The sequence below is a fragment of the Haliotis cracherodii genome, unplaced genomic scaffold (assembly GCF_022045235.1).
Source record: "Haliotis cracherodii isolate W230 unplaced genomic scaffold, xgHalCrac1.p SCAF_3, whole genome shotgun sequence".
Taxonomy (NCBI): domain Eukaryota; kingdom Metazoa; phylum Mollusca; class Gastropoda; order Lepetellida; family Haliotidae; genus Haliotis; species Haliotis cracherodii.
The window spans coordinates 67,706,875-67,723,648 of record NW_027266286.1 but is presented as its reverse complement, the minus strand read 5'-3'; the positions used below and the strand labels follow the sequence as shown (position 1 = coordinate 67,723,648).

At 40.3% G+C, this 16,774-nt stretch overlaps 1 protein-coding gene across 2 annotated transcripts in view; it reads left to right on the top strand.

Annotated features, from left to right (window-relative positions):
* The window catches only part of LOC139473781 (zinc finger MYM-type protein 3-like), a 34,756-nt gene extending 19,503 nt beyond the window's left edge, over positions 1-15,253 (top strand). The window contains exons 12-16 of one of the 2 annotated variants that reach the window (XM_071256537.1): positions 11,025-11,486; positions 11,952-12,077; positions 12,909-13,163; positions 13,405-13,525; positions 14,019-15,253. In XM_071256537.1, the coding sequence (XP_071112638.1) occupies positions 11,025-11,486; positions 11,952-12,077; positions 12,909-13,163; positions 13,405-13,525; positions 14,019-14,208 (1,154 nt within the window). In that variant the 3' untranslated portion in view covers positions 14,209-15,253. Of the gene's footprint in view, positions 1-1,365; positions 1,537-1,964; positions 4,219-11,024; positions 11,487-11,951; positions 12,078-12,908; positions 13,164-13,404; positions 13,526-14,018 lie in introns of those variants that run through there. The other variant, XM_071256536.1, reaches the window with a different exon arrangement.
* The last annotated feature ends 1,521 nt before the right edge of the window (positions 15,254-16,774 follow it).

Genomic DNA, 16,774 nt, shown 5'->3' with positions numbered 1-16,774 from the left:
GCAACATCACAAATTATTCCTGAGGGATTCTTTGACCGAAGTACTTGAAGTCATACGAGCATTCCGATCGGTTTCTTATTTTCGCACACATCATTCATGGATAGAGGGAAGAGTCTTCTTGCAGGTTAGGAAAGGGGCGAGTGTTGACAAATTGACCCGAGCTAGCTTATTTTCCTAGAAGATGTACAAGTAACAGCACAAGATCCATTCTGCTGGCGTAAACTAAACCAATATCTGTCAATTAATTCCCTTTGTCGTCACTGAGGCTGAAAGCCGGGAAGTGAACCACAATTCTAGGCACCAGCATATGCTATGATGACATACATATGTGCAGACACCCTATACCAGATTGTTTTGATTTATATTTTGTCAAATGTGTGAATAGATATTTGCAGGTGTGTGTGTAATTCTAGCAAAATGATTATTCATTAGTGGTATTGTAATAATCATTATCTTATCAGTGTGCAGGGGCAGTCGGGTAGCCTAGTGGTTAAAGCGTTTGCTCGTCACGCCGAAGACCAGGGTTCGAATCACGACATGGTTACAATGTGTGAAGCCCATTTCTGGTGTCCCCCGACGTGATATTGCTGGAATATTGCAAAAGCTGCGTAAAACCAAACTCACTCACTCACTCACTCACTCACTCAATTATCAGTGTGCAATATGTAGAAGTTTACTCTTTTTGTGGATAGTTTTTTTTTAGTTTGAGTTATACATGTGTTTGATTTACAGACCTTCAATGATACAGTACTTTAGTACAACAAGCAAACAGAGATTTAGTTGTACAGTGACCCCTGTCTGTATAATCACACATACCTTTGACGGGAACTACCCAAATGTGAAATGTTTTTGAAGCTTATCGAACTGGGGTCACATTGGCCCACATTGACACTACCATGACACTACCATGACAATGAAGAAAGCTTGATTCTGATTGGTCAAGCCATTTCTCTCAAAAACCTAGCATCTGAATACATTGATCTATTGATATCATTTATATCAGTGCATATAAAAATAGCTGCCAATAACCTGCTGGAACTGTATACATTCAATATCGGAACATTATCAGATGTTTTTGGCGACGATTTTTGATGTCCTAGACCTTATCCGTGACTGGTTTGATGATGCGATGACAACACTTAACAAAGGTATATCATTTGCAAACAAATAGCAACATTTATAGAACCTTTAGGGCCGTATTCAGTCATTTTTGCAGTGAAACATAACAACGATAAAGGTATTAAAAAAACATCCATAAAATGTAAAAACAAAATTTATTCATGACAATATATTGTTAACAAATGGTTTTGTGACTGATATTCGGTATATCTACATTTTACCTACAATTTATTTACTGTACATTAGGGCCCAACACTGCACTGACAGAAGCGAGTATGCCTGAGACAAAGACGTCTGCTGCTACTGACAGTCGCCACATCGTCAACATGGACACTGCTGAGAATAAGTCTATTGTGGTAGACTCAGAGGCACAAAAGACACAAAAAAACACTAGTTGGGGAGTAAAGATATTCAAACGTAAGGAAAAATATGTTCTTTAATTAAAATATTGAATATAATTTCTGTTTGATAGGCATTTCATAGAAGTTCAAAGTACACACAGTTTATGAAATACAACTTCTTTATTTTACTGTAATAGCTACATTTCAGTATAGATCCTTATACCATTGTCAGGCAGATTAAGAAGTTATCCATAAATCTTACTACTTTTTGATGTAAATTGTAATATCAATTCTAACATGAAGAAAATAAGTATATTTGACATGTCAACATGAAGGAGTTAGCCTAATCTGGCCTACTGAAGTAAATGCATAAGATGTCACTGATATTTACAAACCAAATCATATGCATAAATTGATCGGTTAACAACAGTAATTAGACTCATTATTATTACTTACAACTCTGGTTGACAGTCCTGTAAGAGATTAATTAATTTCGATTTCCAGAGTGGCTTGGTGTGAGAGGCAAATCACCGAATTTTGAGACACTTACACCTCAAGAATTAAACAGCCTTTTAAAAGTATTCTACGCCGAGGTCCGAAATACAGATGGACAGTATTATACCAGGTCTTCCTATGTTGGCATTAGAGCTGCAATTCATCGCCATCTCCGACAACCACCATTTGAGCGTGAATTCAACATCAGACAGGACCAAGAGTTTTTTAGTGCAAACAATGTCTTTATAGGGATGCTAAAAAAAATACAGAAACTGGGGTTGGACGTAACGACTCACTATGAGCCTATTTCAGAGAGAGATCTGATGAAAATCAGAGCATATCAATCAGTAGATGATCCAGTTGGCCTTCAGAGAAAGGTTTGGTTTGATCTAACGCTGGGATTTGGCAGGATGGGGGCTGAAAATCAACATAACCTCACCCGCTCTTCTTTCAATATCGAGATTGACGAATCAGGATGTGAGTTTATCACAAGCGCACACAGTGAGGTGACAAAAAGACATTCTGGTTATCTTCAGGATTTAAACCAGCAAAACACACGCATATATGCTACTGGCACTTCTTCCTGTCCTGTGGCTTCTTTTAAAGTTTATCTCTCCAAATTGCACCCAGAAAACACTGCTCTTTTCCAGAGACCACGAAAACACGTCAACAGATCTCCCGACCCTCACTGGTACACGGCACAGGCACTTGGGCACAACAACTTGTCAAACATGATGAAATCTATTTCGCAACGTGCACGTTTAAGTAAAACATACACAAACCACTGTGTCAGGGCCACAACAATCTCACTTCTTTCACATGCTGGTGTTGAAAACCGAGAAATCATGAAAATCACTGGCCACAAAAATGAGCAGTCTCTTCTAATGTACAATGCCAACTTGTCTTCAGCTCAAAAACATCGGTATTCAAACATACTTCAAGGTGGCCCTGTTAGTACAGAGGTTGTGTTAGTAGGCACAATTCCACCTGTAAATTATCCAGTCAGTTTGGAGGTAAACCTACTGTGATTTCAATTAAAAGGTTTCGAACATAAATTTGATACATTTTACTTATTTACACACGTATAATTACACATTTATAAAGAGTGTGTTTTTAAAACATTCCAGTGGAAGCGTTCCGCTTCAAATTTTAAAAGAAAGAGGTATCTAGTCTATAGGTAGACTACATCATATTTTAAAACACACTTAGGTTATCTCCTAAATGGAATCCCCAGAAGAGCACAGGAGTAAAGATTAAACCTTACGTCATGTGAATGCTATTTCCTGGTTATTGATTGAGAAAATCAGACAATTATCGTGATTTTAAAATTCTTTCTTTAAGTTTAACTGAAAATACAATTCAACTTTTCTAGTAACATATTTTAGCCACCTATAGTTGCATCAATGTTTAACTTGTGTAACTTGATAATTAGCACCCCATTTGTTAATTTTCTAAGCACCAGGGCATGTTGCAGTGAATACTGTACTCGCCTCTGTCACTGACATCAAGTTGATCTTGTGTATGGTGATAATAAGCACCCCATTTGTCAATCATTAAGCACAATGGCGCATTAAACAATGAATATGGTACTCGCCGGTTACACTGACTCTAAGTTTAACTTGTGCATGATGTCAATAAACACTCCATTTGTCAATTTTCTAAGTGCCAGGACACATGTTACAGTGAATACGGTACTCTTCCTCTCAATCTCTGACATCAAGTTTATATGTGTATAGTGATAATAAGCTCCCCATTTGTCAATTTTCTGAGCACCAGGGCGTATGTTGCAATGAATATGGTACTTGACGCTATCACTGACCATCAAGTTTAACATGTATATAGTGATAATAAACACTCCATTTGTCAATTTTCTTGGTGTCATGACAACCCATGAAGATTCCGCGGTAGGATAGGTCTTCAGCAACCCATGCTTGCCATAAAAGGTGACTATGCTTGTCGTAAAAGGCGACTAATGGGATCGGGTGGTCAAGCTTGCTGACTTGGTTGAGGCATGTCATCGATCCCAATTGCATGGATCGATGCTCATGATATTAATCACTGGATTGCCTGGTCCAGACTTGATTATTTACAGACCGCCGTCATATAGCTGGAATATTGCTGAGTGCGGCGTTAAACAACAAACCAACCAACCAACTTACCGCCATGACACATTCCAGTGAATACATTTCTTGCCATCAAGTTAAAAGTGTTTTGTGATAATAAGCACCCTATCAATTGTTTAACGCCAGGGCACATTTTACAATGAATACAGTTCTTGTCTCTCTGACATCAAGTTTAACTTGTGTACCATGTCAGTCAGCACCCCGTCAATTGTTTAGGGCCAGGGCACATTTTACAATGAATACAGTTCTTGCCTCTCTGACAAGAAGTTTAACTTGTGTATGATGTCAATCAGCACCCTATCAATTGTTTAGCGCCTTTCACATTTTACAATGAATACAGTTCTTGTCTCTCTGACATCAAGTTTAACTTGTGTACCATGTCAGTCAGCACCCCGTCAATTGTTTAGCGCCTTTCACATTTTACAATGAATACAGTTCTTGCCTCTCTGACAAGAAGTTTAACTTGTGTATGATGTCAATCAGCACCCTATCAATTGTTTAGCGCCTTTCACATTTTACAATGAATACAGTTCTTGTCCCTCTGACATCAAGTTTAACTTGTGTACCATGTCAGTCAGCACCCCATCAATTGTTTAGCGCCTTTCACATTTTACAATGAATACAGTTCTTGTCTCTCTGACATCAAGTTTAACTTGTGTATGATGTCAATCAGCACCCCATGAATTGTTTAGCGCCAGGGCACATTTACAATGAATACAGTTCTTGTCCCTCTGACAAGAAGTTTAACTTGTGTATGATGTCAATCAGCACCCCATCAATTGTTTAGCGCCAGGGCACACGTTTCAGTAATCTTCCCTACCTCTGCTGTCTGTCGTCCTCACTGTTGAACATTGCTCCTGTTTGTCAGTTAGAAGGGGGCCAAGTGGCTTGGATGTGTGTGCAATACAAGTAAATAGTTCAATACAAACTTCTGTATGACATTGTACTTGATGTGACCTTTACTCCCTGGATGTGGGTCACCACTTTTGTAACAGGGAAACTCGTGAATAAAAATATCAGTTGGAACATTTTTCCAGTGACTTAAATTATTTTGCTCAATAGGCTGTTAACAGTGTAGACCATGTCTCACTTTTAGCCACCCAGTTCAACTACACAGAAAAGCTTTATTAGACTGGATAAAATAAAAATGCCCTTGTAAGGCATATCTAAAAAATGTGCTTGATTCTGGTTACCCAACCCTACCTACATTTTACTCCCAACCCTACCTACATTTTACTCCGATTACTTAAATAAGACAATCCCCAGACCCTATCTTGATGTTTTTCATCCTTTTGTTCAGTGCTGACAATATAATTTCAACATGTTTCATAAAATTCATTTTACCCTGTTTAAAGATTGGTTGTATATCTGACATATTGGTGAAAAGGTTTTTGTTGTCATCCATGCAACAAGAGACTTTAAGTGATAGATATGCCATGTAAAATATTTGGAAAAAAATAAAATAATTTTCCAACCTACCCTCTTTTGTTTCTCCACGTAATAGGAAGCAAACACATTTTTTGGATAGGCCCAATGTTAACACAATGGGGATATTTGTACTTGCCCACAGGAATTTGTGCTGTAACCAGGCTAGCAGGCTAGTGTTAATGTCTAACCCTGCTGTTCTCAAAACACTGATCGTCAAGCCATTATGCCAGATGGTGTAGGTGAAGGTCATCATCTGTGTGCCGATGACATGCAGCTTTTGGACTTTGTTTTGCCCCTGTCAGCAGTCCCCACACAGCGCTGTACTGGAAGAAGGTCAGGCCCATAGAGGCTCATGAATACTGGAGAATAGACAATCTAAATAGCAGTCCCCACACAGTGCTGTACTGGAAGAAGGTCAGGCCCATAGAGGCTCATGAATACTGGAGAATAGACAATCTAAATAGCAGTCCCCACACAGTGCTGTACTGGAAGAAGGTCAGGCCCATAGAGGCTCATGAATACTGGAGAATAGACAATCTAAATAGCAGTCCCCACACAGTGCTGTACTGGAAGAAGGTCAGGCCCATAGAGGCTCATGAATACTGGAGAATAGACAATCTAAATAGCAGTCCCCACACAGCGCTGTACTGGAAGAAGGTCAGGCCCATAGAGGCTCATGTAGAGTAGAGAATAGACAATCTAAATAGCAGTCCCCACACAGCGCTGTACTGGAAGAAGGTCAGGCCCATAGAGGCACATGTAGAGTAGAGAATAGACAATCTAAATAGCAGTCCCCACACAGTGCTTTACTGTACTGGAAGAAGGTCAGGCCCATAGAGGCTCATGAATACTGGAGAATAGACAATCTAAATAGCAGTCCCCACACAGCGCTGTACTGGAAGAAGGTCAGGCCCATAGGGGCTCATGAATACTGGAGAATAGACAATCTAAATAGCAGTCCCCACACAGTGCTGTACTGGAAGAAGGTCAGGCCCATAGAGTCTCATGAATACTGGAGAATAGACAATCTAAATAGCAGTCCCCACACAGCGCTGTACTGGAAGAAGGTCAGGCCCATAGAGGCTCATGTAGAGTAGAGAATAGACAATCTAAATAGCAGTCCCCAAACAGTGCTGTACTGGAAGAAGGTCAGGCCCATAGAGGCTCATGAATACTGGAGAATAGACAATCTAAATAACAGTCCCCACACAGTGCTGTACTGGAAGAAGGTCAGGCCCATAGGGGCTCATGAATACTGGAGAATAGACAATCTAAATAGCAGTCCCCACACAGTGCTGTACTGGAAGAAGGTCAGGCCCATAGAGGCTCATGAATACTGGAGAATAGACAATCTAAATAGCAGTCCCCACACAGCGGACTCGATCTAAATGAGAATATAACAAAAGCCATGTTGATAGGCACAACAAAGATTGCAGCCTGATGGTCGTATGAATCAATTATCTGTTGTTCAGGAGCTGATCATGTCTTCCACGTCTGTGCCTTCCTCTGTCACTGGACCACAGTAACATTCTACTGCTGAGTTGCTAGGAGATCCTCCATAAGCCACAAAGAGTCCAAAATACTGCTGCCCGAATCGCGACAACCAAATCTATTCACGTTACACCAGTACTTCAGTCTCTTCATTGGCTCCCAGTTGAAGTTTTTTCACTCTCCCATAACAGTGCATCTGCTGCACTCTCCCATAACAGTGCATCTGCTGAACTCTCCCATAACAGTGCATCTGCTGCACTCGCCCATAACAGTGCATCTGCTGAACAGCCCCTGACTTCCTCTGTCAACTTCAGAATGGGTACAAGCACTCAAGACTTCGTTCCGACTCAAAGGTGGAGACTCAAAATACTATCCTTTCAAAACTCTGCTGCAGTGAAATGAAAAACTTTACCAGATGAAACCAAAACTGTGTGTCAAGATGAACCTAAATCACACCCGTTTCAAACATTCTACTGTCATTAGAAACTCCTTTTTATCTTGTGAAACACTAAAATGAGCATACTGTCTAGATTTGGTGCAATTAAGTGATCCTATTATTCATCAAAACCCCCTTGGAGTTAGGATGTTGTTTTGGTGTCATCAAATCATCTCACCATCACAGTTCTAATCATCTCACCATCAGAGCTCTAATCATATCACCATCACAGTTCTAATCATCTCACCATCACAGTTCGAATCATCTCACCATCAGTTCGAATCATATCACCATCACAGTTCGAATCATTTCACCATCACAGTTCGATTCATCTCACCATCAGTTCTAATCATATCACCATCACAGCTATAATCATATCACAATCTAATCATATCACCATCACAGTTCGATTCATCTCACCATCAGTTCTAATCATATCACCATCACAGTTATAATCATATCACAATCTAATCATATCACCATCACAGTTCGAATCATATCACAATCAGTTCGAATCATATCACCATCACAGTTCGAATCATATCACCATCACAGTTCGAATCATATCACCATCACAGTTCTAATCATACAGTGATCCTTCGCTATTGTGCTCTTCGATAAAGCGCTACCTCGGTTACTACACGTGGTAACGCATGGCTCCCAAAATTTATGTACACTTTTAATACTGAGAGTTTTACACAGCCGTGATTGTATTGTTGTTCGTTGTTCATTTGCACATAACGCTTCTCATTGCATAATCAACCGTTTATTGCTGAATGGAGTTCTAATAATCTGTTTGAAAACATCCGCTGCAAGTCCCGGAAATACGATTGTTCTACTAGTTAACTTTTCACGCTATACATCCTTTGATCTTAGAAGCGCATGCATGCAATAAAAGAGAACCACAAGCGAAGTTTATATTCTTAATTAGTGGACAATCCAATTTGAGGCGACACTGTCAACTCACATGTTGCTGTCACAACACGGCGGTCATTCCTTTTGATTCGGAACAAGTAACCGTATCAAACCAATTAATCTGGCTTGAATGTGTATCTATATTTGCATGAATGTGTATGAATGCGCGTAGCGCTGGTCAAAACTCTCGTTTTCCGTATTTTAAGCAACATGACCAATCAATGCCACAGAAACACTCTGTACTTGTGTAATGAATTGTGATTGGTTCTTCACTCATAGCGTCTATTACTACCATTATCGATCAATATTTTCATGTAAGTAGACTACATTCACATTGAATGTGACAGTTAAGGCTTGTAAATAATAACAAACGGTGAAAAAATAATGGATATATATTTTTACACTATGAACGGTAAACAACTTGTATCATTGCTATGTGCGAGACAAGGCGAAGATCGTGAGATTGGCTGAGCGCGCTCCCCCGCCTCGGCCTCGGTTTAACGGCTCATCGTCTATAACGCCCACCAATTATTTGGACCCCATAGGTAGCGTTGTAGCGAGGGACCACTGTATCACATCAAGGTTCAATCTCATTAAAATCAGATCTTAATTCTCGCTGCCGCTAAACAAAGATCTGAGGACATCCCATTACAGGTCACGTCAGACCGACCTTTCGCTAACTCTGACCGACCAATGGAATTACTGACAAGAAGTCGACATTAGCCAATCAGAAGGCAGCTTTCTCGTGGTTTATGGCACTAATTTCAAATTGGCGACTACGCTTCGAAACACATTTTGACAAATTCTCGCTTAAAAATTTGAAACCTGAACAAAAGAACATTCTCAAATGACTAATATATGGTCTAGATTGTATAGATTCAGTCGTTAAGCCCGTAACTATCGTTCGGAATACCCCGTTTTAAAATTTTTGAGGTTGCATGATTAGAAATCACATTCCGAGTGTCACTTTCATGATCTGGTAAGCGACGCTCTGATCGGATGAAAGGTCATTTTGACGTGACCCCTAATGGGATGTCCTCAGATCTTTGTTTAGCGGTAGCGAGAACTAAGATCTGATTTTAATGAGATTGCATCAAGGTTCGAATCATATCACATCACAGTTCTAATCATCTCACCATCACAGTTCTAATCATCTCACCATCACAGTTCTAATCATATCACCATCAGTTTTAATCATCTCACCATCACAGTTCTTATCATCTCACCATCAGAGCTCTAATCAGCTCGCCATCAGAGCTCTAATCTACTCGCCATCAGAGCTCTAATCATTTATGTTCAAAGGATTTAGCTAACTCACTTTTGTCAAGATAACAAATTATATCATTCATTCAAACTGCTATGACCCAATGCTATATTATGGAGTTCTACTTCCACAGTCTTGGTGATTTCATTTGCTGATTGGTTTGTATTGTTCAAAGTCATTATTTCAGGACAAATTTTTGGTCATGGGTCGACATTGCATTATTTTCATTTTTGACCATATTTGAAAATATAACACTCCTGTAGCCTCAGTAGGTTGAAGTTTTCAAGATGATCTCATTATACCTCCATTTTCCATATTATGCCACCATTATGGAAAACAATATCCATTTTATCAGTATTAAAGTTCAAGCACCACTTTGTACAGAATTTCAACATTGCATCAAGTTTCTTTTGTAAACATTATCTGAAAACAAGCACAGACGATCAGTGGAAAATAATAGAAGCAATTACAAAGATCTGCCCCTCGCAAATGTCAATTTTTCTTCACGCTGGTCGATAAACAAGGGGGCGGGGGGGGGGGGGGGGGGGTGTTTACACAGCACACGTATCCAGTATGCACAATTGTAGAGAATGGCCACAAAATACTGCATCTCAAGGGACACACAATATTCATTGTACCTACAGCGCATCAAGCCCTAGTGGCGACGCGACCTCAGGGTTGGTTGAAGTGGGGGGTGGTTAGATGGTCAATCTGAATATGTACCGTATATGACCGCAGATAAGTCGACCCCGTAGATAAGCCGAGGTATTAAGAAAATGATATGACCCGTAGATAAGCCGAACCAGGAAGTGAAAGGCAAAAAACACTGCGAAGTCAGCCTGCAAGACGTGCTGGTACTCGTAGATATTCAATTAGTTAACTGTTGCTAAGGGAGAGGACACGGGTGGCCCAGTCAGGTGAGGAGTCATAATTCACTGTGCAGAGTTGCGTCCCTTGAGCATGTGAGAAACCTGTGATCATTGGTTCAAATACAGGTTTGCCCTGATGATGTTTCTAGGTTTGTCAGCAACGTACCCGTGCTCGTGGGTTTCACCAAAGTGTTAAATGTGTGTGACCTGCATCACTTCGGGCTTTCCTCCCACATTAAGCTGACACACTGTGATATAACTGGAATACTGTTAAAAGTGGCGTTAAACCAAACTCACTCACTATTATTTTGACCAACTGGTACAGAAGTTCAACTTTAAGACATATCTAATAAAAGCTCCATTTGGTTGCATGATTGCACATCAAGGGTGTCACGAGCACATTCTTGTAAAGACAAAGGACTTTTCTGATATAATTTCTGATAGCATGTAAATTCTACAGGGACCATCACAGGGTTTATGGTTTGTATGAGTTTGAGAGTAAGACATCAGCTTATTGTTAAAAATCTTACATTTCAATTGTAGATCCGCCGCCAGTTCCTGCCCAGCCTGATACAATCAGAATGATTGATGAGGAAGATGATGACTATCTCCCCCCTCGAGAAACACGATCACGCAGAGGGAAGAGGGGATCCAGAGGACGAGGAGGTCGCCAGTCTAAAAGAGCCCGAGTTGAAATTCCAGAACCAGAACCACCAAGTGAGCCGTCTCCCCCACCTCTGGCACCCTCCCTTCCTCCTCCAGATGCCAACATGCACCTCAAATACACGTACGGTGTCAACGCCTGGCGCCACTGGGTCGTCCACAAGAACACGCTGCTGGAGAAGGTGTCCAAGAGAGGTTCTGGTAAACTGAAGCTGTTCAAGACTGACCTGCTTCAGTGTACAGCGGATGAGCTCAACTATTCGCTGTGTTTGTTTGTCAAGGAAGTGAGAAAGCCAAACGGAGAGGAGTATTCTCCCGACAGTATTTACTACCTCTGTCTCGGTAAGTTCTCAGGGGATTCTTACAATCTATGACTTTAGCCAATACGGGGCGGTCGGGTAGCCTGGTGGTAAAAGCGTTCGCTCGTCACGCCAAAGACCCGGGTTCGATTCCCGACATGGGTACAATGTGTGAAGCCCATTTCTGGTACCTTCCGTCGTGATATTGCTGGAATATTGCTGAAAGCGGCGTAAAACCATACTCACTCACTCACTCACTTAAGCCAAAACTGTTCGGTCTAGTAAGATCAGCTATAGTCCCTGAGAGTCCATATAATAACTCCAAATACTGAAAATGAAGCTGAGTGTTAATGCTGTTCGGTCTAGTAAGCGCAGCTATAGTCCTTGACAGTCCATATAATAACACCAAGTACTGAAAATGATGCTGTTCGGTCTATTATGTACCAATGAAACTGTTTTGCTCCATATTTTATAAATTTGTAAAGTGTAGCTTCCGTTTCCATGGCAGGTATTCAGCAATACTTGTATGAGAACAGCCGTATTGACAACATCTTCACTGACCTGTACTATGAGAAGTTCACAGAATGTCTCAACGATGTGCTTGCTAAATATGAGCCTAAAGTAAACGCCACAGGTAAGTGTGATGAAACGAGAGTACTAGCAACATGATGACCTGTTGTTTTGTGTTTAGAAGCCTGTGGTGATTCCGGGTTAGAATCTGTAAGAGGCAACTAACGGAATCAGGTGGTCGGGCTTGGTGACTTGGTTTATAGCATGTCATGGTATCCCAATTGTATGGATTGATGCTCATGATGTCAATCACTGGATTGTTTCATCCAGGCTTGATTATGAACAATATGTGAGTTAGTTGGCTGTTAATGCCTGCTTTGAACAGTAATCCATCTTTTAATGTGTTTTGGTATGACACGGACGGGTCTCCAACCCCGGACCTTTAACTCTCAGAGTGAATGCTCTACCACTAGACCACAGTGGCGGTCTGGAGAAGTATGCACGTTAAAAAGAGTTGTTTCCAATGTGTACCAATTAATGACAAAACTAACAATCAGCCAAGTGTTACCATAGAGTGACTTTATTGTTATAACAATATGCTGCATGTGATTTCTAAACTTGACACGCTAATCCTGCACAAGACAAATGGTGCATCTCGAGTGACATGACAGATGATGCATTCATGAGCATCGGTTCACACAACATAACAGTAAGTTTGTTTGTGCATCGAACTAATCTAATATATCTTGAATATAGTTTTCATATATTAACCAACACGTATGGTATTTGTAGTTTTGGCAGTGAGTATATAACTTACTTGAAACTTGGAATTATTGAGGATCTGTCCCTTGTAAATAAATGATATTAAAGGCTTAGGACTTTATCATTCATATACTTGGGACATACAAGCCGTAATTCCCTGTAGCTTGTTGGTTATTCTTCAAATCTCTCGCAGGTCAGATGCTGTGTCGTATAGAGGAAGAGCACATCTGGGAGTGTAAACAGCTGGGAGCCCACTCCCCATACGTTCTCCTCAACACCCTCATATACTTCAACACCAAACACTTTATGCTGAAGACAACTGACGAGCACATGAAGCTCTCATTCGCTCACATACTGAAGCACTGGAAGAAGGGCGGTCCAGGGTCGAAGGTTGTCACAGGTCAAGGTCGCAGTGTCTCTTTGCGGTACTACTGCCTTAACCCGGGAAGTAAGTGTGTGCAAATATGTCTTATTTTGTGTCTGGAAATAATATTCATGTTTTGAAGAACTTTTTTGACCAGCTTGCCATTAAGCAGCTCTTGTAAATCTCATTTCCAGAATACAGAAAAAACACTATGAACCTCCTTTCCATATACCAGGTCTAATAAGACTGCAGGCCACTGTCAAGTGGCTGAAACATAGATGACATTAATCCATCTCTTTTACTCATATTTCTATTCTTGTTATAGATGGCCAGAGCACCCCAAACAAGAAGCCCAAGGAAGGCATACCTGTCTATGAGACGTCTGAGAACTTGGAGAACCCGCTAAGATGTCCAGTCAAACTCTATGAGTTTTACCTCTCCAAGTGGTAAGTATGAAAAGACTATCATCAAAATTAAACGTTCTGAATTTGTGTGTAAACAGTAATGTGTGAGTTGTACCTGAGTTTTATAGATCTTGGGTTTTTTTCCATTTTTCATTTTTTTTTTCATTTTTTTTTTACTCAAAATCTTTATGGCAAATAAATGTGGTAATCATATTTTTGTGAAAATACATTTTGTAAGATTTTTGTTTTGTAATAGGTGTGAAGTTCCCAAGCAGTCAGTATCAAAATATTATTGTTTTTTTCAGCTCCAGGTAACCAGTTCATTCACAGTCAAGGCACCCGTAATGATCATGCAATGACATGATAACGTTACAAAATGAAATATGCTCAAGACGTAAACAAATGTTTCAATCTCATCAATTCTTAAATTTAACAGTAATGTGGAAAAAGGTAAAATAATTAAATCCCACTAACTGAACTATTTCAATCTGAATAATTAATTTGTGCTATTTTCAATTCTCTCTTCCCATTTCAGCCCGGAGAGTATTAAGAACAGGAATGACATGTTCTACCTTGTTCCTGAGCGGAGCTGTGTTCCGGACAGTCCTGTCTGGTACTCCACACAGTCCATCTCCACAGAGTCCATGAGCAAGATGCTCAATAGAATACTCCTTGTGAGAGAAATACAGGAGGCACATATACATGCTCAGCCCATATATGTCTAAACACTATTAGGATCGTCCTACACTCATATTCTCCATGAATAATCCACAGGAACTATACTCTGGGAACATCCTTCTGTAATATACTCTGGGAACATCATTTAGTAACAATCTCTGGACACATCCTTCAATAATTTTCTCCAAGAACAATCCTGCGAAAGTCCTTCAGTAATATTCTCCAGGAACATCATTCAATAATATTCTCCAGGAACTATACTCTGTGAACATCTGTGAATGTCCTTCTGTAATATTCTCCAAGAACATCATTCTGTAATATTCTCCAAGAACCTCCTTAAGTAGCATTCTCTGGAAACATCCTTCTGTTATATTCTCCAGGAATAATCCTTCTGTAATATTCTCCAGGAAAAATCCTTTGGGAACATCCTTTTGTAATATTCCCCATGAACGTTACTCTGTGAACATCCTTTAGTAATATTCTCCAGGAACAATCCACTGGGAACATCCTTTAGTAATATTCTCCAGGAACAATCCACTGGGAACATCCTTTAGTAATATTCTCCAGGAACAATCCACTGGGAACATCCTACAGTACTTTTCTCAAAGAACATCCTTTGGGAACATTCTACAGTACTATTTTCAAGGATCCTTCATGTCATCATTGGCTTTAATACCATCATCTTTCAAATAGTACCATAGTCCAGATCATTTAGTGAAATCTATTTTCATAAGGAATTGGTCGCTGTGAGTTTATTGTGATTGATTGTCCCGGACAAGAACTCGAGTTCCACGTGGATCTACACTTCAAGCCAAATCTTATCATCCCTGGTTAAAGGTGGTTAAACTGATCTTGCTTTGTGTGCCCGTCATGTTATGACTGCAAGCTTGCTTGACAATATATGTGAGCGACTACAGGTCACCTGCACATCTTTCACCCGGCGGGCTCTTTTGGACAATTGTGTTGCATTAAAGATGAATGACTGATGGCTTTAGTTCATTTACTCAGCCATGTTAGTTGTTACCTTAGGACACATGTATCAATGCAGAGCTGCAGATAAGCTGCTTATTTGCGGAAAATACCCCCCCCCCCCCCCCCCCCCCCCCCCCCAAACACACACCCACCCACCCACCCAAACAACAAACAATTACTTTCAATTAAATTGCGTACAGAAACGCATGCATTAAATGAAAAACTCAAATGTATAAAAACAGATTGTGTAAATACCCAATGAAGCTTTTTCAGCATGTGTACAATGGAGCTAATTTCTGAAACACAATTACGAGCAAATTTTGAACTTTCTGCTGAGTCAAGCCTAAAGCAGCTGGAAAAGAATTTAATTAAACATTAAAATATTTATTTTTATTATGTCTCCCGCTAGTAATATAAAATACAATTTAAAATGTTGTATATAAATTCCATGCCTGCATCATTGTCAGTAATTCAAGAAGCCAGCTGCTGTTATAACTCCATGACAAAATGACTTTCAAATACATAATTAATGATTGACGTAGCCCCAAAACATTTGTGACATCCTCCTAAGGTTGCTGATGTCCCTTTTTGGAAGAACAAGGGGGCCCTAAGTCCCCTCTAAGTATTGTTTTGCTGGTGTCCAAGTTTAGCTGTTGAGGTTGTCGTGGTCACAGGTATTTCAGAAAAGTATGCCAAGAACCTTCCTCATACACAGATGTGCCCCGACTGCACAATGCATACGGCACTTGTCAGGAGTCTACTTTCACAACAAAAGGATCAATCAGATTTACTGTCATGTATTATGAGTATTCTGATTGGATCTCATCATGTAGTTTGTGCAGCAGGTTCTGAAGTACTGCCGTTACTGAATTTATTGGGGTTTGGCATTCACGAAGTCTACACTGCACAAATATGGACAGAAATTGGTTTGGTGCATTGTGAAAATAGACTCGTCCTGACTTCAGCATTGTTGTAATTTCCATTGTTTTCATTTTGGGGAGGGTACGTTTGTGTATACAGATAGGTGGAGTACATTTCTGTGGTACCTGTGAGACAACGAGCCCAACAGTCCAAGTTTGGAAGCACAAGAGACCCAAGGATTCCTCTTGCTCTGAAGCTTGGTGCAGCACTGGTTCCGACAGTAGACATGGCACGGGTGGCCCAGTCTAAAGCACCTCGATTTGCTGTGCAGAGTTGCGTCCCTTGGGCACACGAGAAACCTATGATTGTGGGTTCGAATCCCAGTTCACCCCGATTATGTTTCTAGGTTTGTCAGCACAATACCCGTGCTCGTGGGTTTCACCGAAGTTGTAAACGTCCGTGATATAACTGGAATACTGTTAAAAGCGGCGTTAACCCAACTCACTCACTCAGACATTAGACTAGTGGGAAAGTTACATGTAAGAATGAAGATATGTGAACGCAACGTGGTAGTTCTTTCCGGCAGATTTCCTTGTCAATATCTAGCATGCTGGGAATGATTTGGTAACCATTATATTATATTGTATATTCTAGATGATTTTACACCTGTGACGTCACATGGTTAAAGCTAAGCTGGCCATATTGTACTTTGTATACTTTATATTTCATAATCCATCAACACCACCAGTCAACATAAACCATCAATTGATTTCCAACGGG